Here is a 7674-nt window from a genome sequence, read left to right as displayed (position 1 = left end):
GAGAGAGAGAGAGAGAGAGAGAGAGAGAGAGAGAGAGAGAGAGAGAGAGAATATATAGCACTTTTATGCACTTAGGCTTCACAATAGGTTCTTGAGGGAAGGAATTCTGGTTACTTCACCAATTACTATGGTGTAAATACTTTCATCACGACTGACTTCAAGGTATCAATTCACTATCACTGTGCACAAGATGGGAAAATTTATAATTGATTCTCACAAGGCAGTACGAACTGGCCCCCAAACAAGATTATCTTCACAAGTCATTATATCAATTGAAAACTGGCATGCTATATTTGGAAATGCCAGTGTCCCAGACACATTCTTTATACAACTTCTCATTTATAGAGAATTTTTCTATCTTTGCTTAAAATATTAATATATTTCAGAAACTGGAAAGTGGGAAGGCATAGACCACTGAGCACCAGAAGTGAAGAAGTCGGGCATTATTGCAAGATAGTGTACCTGCCACAGAGACAGGAAACAAGTGGGGAGTGGGCTTGAGATAAGGTAAAGAGGTTATTCCTTGCTTTCCCATGATAGAGATATATTTTTTCTACACATAGAGTTAAGGATGAGGTGTTGAATAAAAGATTACAGTCTCTTCCTAGAAATGAAAAAATCATCCGCATGAGTTAGAGAAGCAAAGACTCTTTTTTTCAACTACAGCAATGCAAATCAAAAGCCCAAATAAGCAAGCTTTCTGGGAAGTGAAAAAAGGACAAATCAACAGGCAAGATGCAATTAAATATGCAATAGAAATATCACGAAGAAGAATGGCAAAAGTAGATAAAACAGTCCAAAACTCCACCAAAGCATAGAGAACAAAGGGGAGAAGGTTCTCATCTTAGGATGAAGGCATGCAAAAGGCTTTGAAGAGTGTGGGTCATAGGCATCCACCATGGAGGAAGATGAATCTATGCTTTTTCTTGAAACTTGGAAAGCTGTGCAAGAACTGAAGGCTCCTTTCCACACAAGACTTTCGTCCAGAGCTAAGGAACCAAGGCAAACTAATGAGCCAATGGATGGACAAAGCTCCAACACACCATGAACACAGCCAGCATCAGGGGTGGGGGCTGTCCCAGCTGCAGGCCAGCAGACCTGGCCTGGTAAAGAATGGAAATTGTGGTGTGGCCTCTCAGTCCTTCCATGTCTAGGGGTAGTGGCCAGTCCCCATATGGAAGAGCTTTATCCAGAACCACAAGATGGATGGCTGCCCCCAAATGAGCCATCGCATGGCACATGGAGTAGTTTGGCAGGAAGCTTTTGGGAAGGGTGGCAATTTAGTGCCAGAGCCTCTGCCAAAACAAAGCAACTCTGAAGTAAAAGGAAATTTCAACTAAAAGGAGAAAGGCTGAACTCAGGAGGAAACTCAAACTGCTATGTACCAGTTCGTAAGCCTGGCTGGACCCAAGTCCAGACATGGCAGTCAGTGTCCCAGGCTGAGTTTAGCTCTGCCCTCCTCACATGTGTGTGCATTTCCTGTTCCTCCCAGGTTGGGGTTTCTTGGAGCTGTGGCCTTGGCCGAGAGTGTCAGGGTCTTGGCTGACCACCTTGTAGCTGAGCACTCATTCTGTGCCTTGAAGAACCAGCCTTTCTCAGGTCCAGCTCAGACCATACAACAATCTCCTCTTTCATTCTCTTCTCCCAGGAAAATCTCCCCCAATAAATGATTTTCCTCTCGTGTCAGAAAGCCCAAGTTTTTCTAACAATCACTACTTTGGCACCACTTTGAATTTTCTATGTCTTTGCAAAGACACTTAAAGGAGTTTATTTATTTGCTTAGAGCTCTGTAGGGCCCAGAGACCTGTCAGCGACCTCGTGGCCTCAGCTGTATTACGGGACAGATAGGAAGACCATATGGTTTGCTCAGGAAGTAGCACTGCATTGAAATACAATAAGAAGGAAGGTCATTGCAAGTTAAAGATGAGAAATGCTGCATGATTTTAGGGAGTAGAAGAGTTACAGAGGAGGGAAAGAAGCTAGGAGCTAGAGCTTGGATTTGGGATCGCAGAAACAGAGGCAAGTGCGTGTACAGGGCTGTGACCTCAGTTACACAAAACCAGCAACTGCAGGTCCCATTACTGGCTCAGAATGGCCTAGAGAGAAAGCAGCAATGTAATCTCTTCTCCTCACTTGATAGGCTCAGAGCGAAGTTAATTCAACCAGACATGACAGAACTGTGAAGATCTGTTTGTTCTTAGTGGAAGTAAGAATGGAGAGAAGGAAAGTGAGTATTTCAGACCGCAGCGGTAGGTCTAGAAAGTCTGTGGGGCTCCCAGGAGTAAGGCACCTGGCTTTTCACCCTGTCCTTTCACGTCTGCCTCTCTGCAGTCAGGGCGGTGACATCGTCACCCATGGCCATGTCTGCCTCAGTCACATTGGTGGGCTGAGCAATCCAAACAGATACTGAGTGAGATTTGAGTTTGAGATTCTTACAAGCTCCCCACTGATGCCCATTTAACCACTCCCAGTGCCACGCTGCATGTCACAAGGAAAAAAAGTCTTCTTTCTATAAAAGCATGCTCCTTCCCTTTCAGTAGACATAACTGGGCAGCTGGGTCAAACACTGCCCCCGAGACTAGGGACCTTCCTCTTTAACCTTTGTCTAGATGTCCTGCCTGACCCAGGCCCAGAAGAATTTCCTAATAATGTTTCCTCCTCGGGGCTTCTACTGTTCCAGAGAAAGTGACAGAGGAAATAAAATGAAGCAGCTCTGCTGGAATAGCTTAATGGGACTGTCTTCTGACTCCCCTTCTCTGCCCCAGATCAGGGATGTTAATTCCTCTGCGGCAGGCATGCCTTTTAGTTTAGGACCTGAGAGTGAGAGGAGACAGTTATCCTGTCCCTCATGCCACTCAGCTAGGGTACAGCCCCTTCAGAGAATCCTGGCCACCAGTCTGTCCCCAGCTCCTTCTGAGTTGATCAGAGGGAATGGGTTATGGTAGTTAGACCTGTGACAACTACTGCTCTGCAAAGCCTGGGAGACCCATTGCTTTTATTGGGTATGTTCTGAGTATATGGAGGAACATTATGTAGACTATTCATAGCTCAGATGCTTTTAATATATTAGCACTTAATGGAGCTAGACAGTTAAAGGAAAAATACAAATCTAAGAACACGTTTGTAGAAATCGTGTCAATCCAATCTGTGGCCAGCAGTGTGGCTTCCAGGGGGGTGGAAAGGGCCTGCACTCCTGGATGTTTTCATATTAAACATCTCATCCTAACAATAACCAAAGTATTTAGAGAAAGGAAAACGAGAGCTCAGAGGTTAGGCGCACTGGAGGACACACAGCATACAGGCTGTGGAGCTTCCAGGGTGGGTTTGTTTGCCTCAAAAGGCTTTGTTCTTGCCTGAAAAACTGAAGGGTCTACTCCTCAATAAACTTAGGTCACACAAACTTGAGTTTGAACTTTAGCTTTCCCTTTAGGCCAGTTCTTTAATCTGTAAGGACCTCTGTTTTCTCCTCCATGGAAGCAGAAACAACAGCTGCCTCCGAGTGAGGGGAGCAAGTGTGACTGTGGCTGGCCCCGAACTGGTGCTCAGGGCAACTTGTGAGGGTCACTCACTGCCTGTTCTAGTTTCCTGAGATTACATCTGATGTTGAGATTGGCTCTGCAGTCCCAGAAGATAGACATCTGGTGGCAGTGACCTAACTATGAAACTGTGACAACATAACTTGTAAGAATTATCTGCATCAGCATCTGGGCTGAAACATCAGCCTGAAGCCAAGGTCTAGAGTAGGGCGACAGGGCTGCAACAAGAACAGCACCAATTCAAGGTCCTGTGAGCCTTTCTGGAGAGCTTGATTCTGGGGGCAGTGAGACTCGAGCAGTCGGTCTGATGAGCACAGTGACAGGAGTATGATGGTTGTTGAGGCAGTTGGATATGGGAGAGTGAAAGACAGGAGATTGGATGACCGATGTCGCATGACTAAAGGGACACGTGAAACAGAATTGCAAAAAATAGATTTGGCTCCTGCTTTGCTAGCTAAGGGCATTTAAGGAGCTTATTTAAGCTACTAGGATTGAATTCACTCCACTTGAAAAGTAAGACATCCTCACTAGACTAGGCCAAGTCCTGCCAGCACCCAGACAGAAGGCTGGAAATCTACTTACTGCAATATTCCAAGCTTGTGATGAAGGTAAAATGAATAGCAACAGCAACAGATTGTAGAGGAAATGAAGGCATGGAAGATGTTCAGAAGGCGGAAGTGACAGGGGTTAATGGGTAACTCCCCAGGAAAGGGAGACAAGGAAGACAGCAACCAAACTGCTTTTGAGTTGGTCCTGAGATACTAAGATGCCAGTAGTTCCAAAAGAAGGGATCACTGTGGGAAGAAGAAAATGGAACAATTTAGAGAAAAATGGCAAATAGATCTTTGTTTCTGGCTCTGGAAAGGATGCTCAGTCCACACCCCAAGTGAGCACTGCTTGTGACCGATACCCAGGTACCCCGTGTTTCACACTGGTCCCAGTCTTGTCTTACGGAGGAAACAGAACCTGGAAAGAGTGTGGGGGCAGAAAGGAAGAACTGCACAGCAGAGCAGGCCTTACCTTGGACCAGTCTCCTGCCACCAAGTGTGGAGGACAGTCCATCCTGGCACAGGACTTGTGAGTCGAGGCCCGGGGTCCTTGGCACAGTTCATCAGAGAGATTCAAAAAGCTGCCATCTGTTAACAGCTGCCGACAGGTGACTCTTCGGTTCTGAGTACCCCCACCACATGTCCTGGTACACTGTGGAGATAAGAGGAGGTGAGGCTACAGCTGGGCCCTTGCATGGTGGCACCATGTGGGTGCTGTACCACCGAAGCATGGCAACCATACCTGCTGCCACTCTTCAATGTGCCAGGCAGGAGGGCAGTCGAACTGGTTGCATGCCTGTAAGGCATGGGGCTTTCCATCTCCACATTTCTCTGGAGGGGCGGGGGATTCCTCTGGGTGCAGGCAGTGTACCTCCCGGGTCTGGATGCCAACCCCACAGGAAGCCGAGCAGGGGCCCCAGGTTCCCACGTGCCACCTACACCGGGACCCAAGAGGGAAAGGTGAATGATGACACAACATACAGGCATCTGCATGAACAGTTCCAAGTTCTTTTTGGACCTCCAGATGGCAAACGCTGTGTACAGGTGCCACAGCCATAGTACCTCCAGCAACAGATACAGTTAAAATACAGAAATGCAGCACTGAGAGACAAGAAGTGCCAAGGAAGTATGGAAGGTGCATACCCATTTGGACAGATCCAGAATGAAAAGCATCAGATATTTTTCCCATCCTGCGCTGCCACCATCTATTAAAAATAAAATCTTGGTTGGTTTTAAGCAGAGTCCCAGGGCAATGATGATTTATAGAGGTGTCAAAAGACATTTTAAATGCTTAAAAACACACTTCAGGAAATCTTCAGGGCACCTGGATTCATTATTTGGAACATCCCTAAGAAAATTCTTTTATGTTAACATTGGATTTATAACATATATACATATATATATAAATGTGATTCCTTTCCAAAAAGATCTTGGAAAAAATGAGGTTTTCTCATGAAATATCTGTAAAATGAAAAACCAGGGCAGCTGCTTTCAATCCATATTTCTAAACTGCCTTCAAGGAATAGTGTCCCAGTTGACACCCCACCAAACCATGAGAATGCCCATTTTCCTACCCCTGCAACATACTGAAAGAGGGAACCTAACAGAACCTCTGTCCATCTGATGCATGAAAAATTACATATTATAGTTGTTTTAATTTATGGACATTTAGTTTTTAATGAACATGCATTCTTAACTAGTTACTGCAGAGGTACATCATGGGAAAACTATTTTAAAATGCTTACCACATACACAAAAGGACACTGGGTCCATAACAGTTCATAAGAAGAAAAAATAGCATTTCATGGAATGAGAGTATTAAATATGTAAAAGTAAATGACAAAGTGAATAATAGTAATTCATACAGAGCAATGGCAGCAGCCACTAATGTAATATGATAGACATATAGTATTGACATAAAATATATATTCATGGCATATTTCTAATAGAAATGATAAGGTGGCATAAAATGGCTTGCAGAGTATAATCCTATTATTAAACATTTATGAATGTATGCAGAAAATGTGCATTAAAAATCTCAATAGTGATCAGCTTTGAGTGATAGGATTGTAATTTTTATTTATTTTTGGCGGAATTGGGGATTGAACTCAGGCCCTTGCACTTGCCAGGGAAGTGCTTATTCCACTGAGCCATTTCCCCAGCTCCAATTGTTATTTTCTTTGTCATGTTTTTTTCTGGATTTTATTTTAATGAACATTCATCATCATAAAAGTAAGTTAGTTCTCTTATAAATGAACATTTAACTAAAGGTGATTTTCAGTGTTTCTCATTTATAATTTCCTATAACAAACATTTTTATTTGTGTAAGTGAGAGGGAAATGAAAAAAATGGTACTCACGACAAAGTATGGCAAAATGAACAGAATTTTTATTCATGAAGGGAAATTTCATGTTGAAGATATAATCATGCAAGCATAGTCTTGATCTGAATATCCCCCCAAGGCACATGTATGTTAACATATGAATGCTAGGGCTGGTCAGCAGCTTGGCACTATTCAGAGTGGTGGAACCTCTAAGAGGAAGGGCTGGGTACAAGGTTTTAGGTCATGGGAGCACAGCCTTAATGGGAACTCTGAGCTCCAGCCCCTTCCTGTCCTTCTCTCTTCCCCATTGCCAGGCAGACAGATTTCTTCCACCCTGTGCTCTCACCATGATGTAAAGTAACAATGCAAGCCAAGGAGCCAAGTCAATCTTGGCCTGAAAGCTCCGAAACCATAAATTAAAATAAACCTTTTCTCTTTGCAAGTTCTCTACCTCAAGCACTTGCTATAGCAATTGCAAGCTGACTAATTCTGATATAGTATATATGCAACATGAGCTGTTGGCTATGGGGAAATAAAAGGAAATACAATTTTAATACTTAAACACTTCAGAGCTGGGTATGCTGGCATATGTCTGCAACCCCAGCACTCTCAAGTCTGAGGTATGAGGATTGAGAGTTCAGAGATAGTCTGGGGTACAGAGTAAGACCCTGTCTCAAACAAAATCTTGGAGGCTTTAAAATACTTCTCAAAGCCCTTGGTATAGCAAGAGGAAAAGTATTAATAAGAATATACAGTTAGTAATACATTTAAAAATATTGATGAAATAGATAACCCTTCTAGGGAATAGCACACATTTAATTCAAGAGAGGGACTGAACCTTACTAGATCTGTGGTAGAGTTCCCCCAAATTTTTAAAGAAAGAGGTGACTTTCATGGTTTGGCTCCTGGGCTTAAAGAGGATTAAAATATTTTAATGTATATTATGAAGCTAGCCAAACCTGAACATAGAGTCTGACAAATATATACAAAGAAAAAAATTTACATGTGATCATATATTCTAAGTCTTAAATAAAAGCATAAAATCTATTCTATAGAAGCAACAGGCTAAAATATTGCAGAATGGGTTATGTACTGCATGTATCACCCCACAATTCATATGCTGAAGTCCAATCTCCCAACATGATGATGTCTGGACAAGAGACTTATGGGTACTAATCAGGAAGACGTGGGGGTTCGATCCCTTGTAGTGGGGTCAGAAATCACACTCTGCTATACTTTACAGACAAAAGAAAAATAAGAGAGGGCC

The 7674-nt window shown here is 43.3% G+C and overlaps 1 protein-coding gene across 1 annotated transcript in view; it reads right to left on the bottom strand.

Annotated features, from left to right (window-relative positions):
* The window catches only part of Adamtsl3 (ADAMTS like 3), a 497024-nt gene that overhangs the window by 148513 nt on the left and 340837 nt on the right, over positions 1-7674 (bottom strand). The window contains exons 17-18 of the mRNA XM_023712415.1: positions 4827-5019; positions 4557-4736 (exon numbers count right to left, since the gene is read on the bottom strand). Coding sequence (XP_023568183.1) covers positions 4557-4736; positions 4827-5019 — 373 coding nt within the window. The remainder of the gene's footprint in view (positions 1-4556; positions 4737-4826; positions 5020-7674) is intronic.

The sequence above is a fragment of the Octodon degus genome, unplaced genomic scaffold, assembly GCF_000260255.1.
Source record: "Octodon degus isolate 3935 unplaced genomic scaffold, OctDeg1.0 scaffold00002, whole genome shotgun sequence".
NCBI classification, from domain to species: Eukaryota; Metazoa; Chordata; class Mammalia; order Rodentia; family Octodontidae; genus Octodon; species Octodon degus.
Note: the sequence above shows the minus strand (reverse complement) of the source record. Positions and strands in the feature narration are given on the sequence as shown.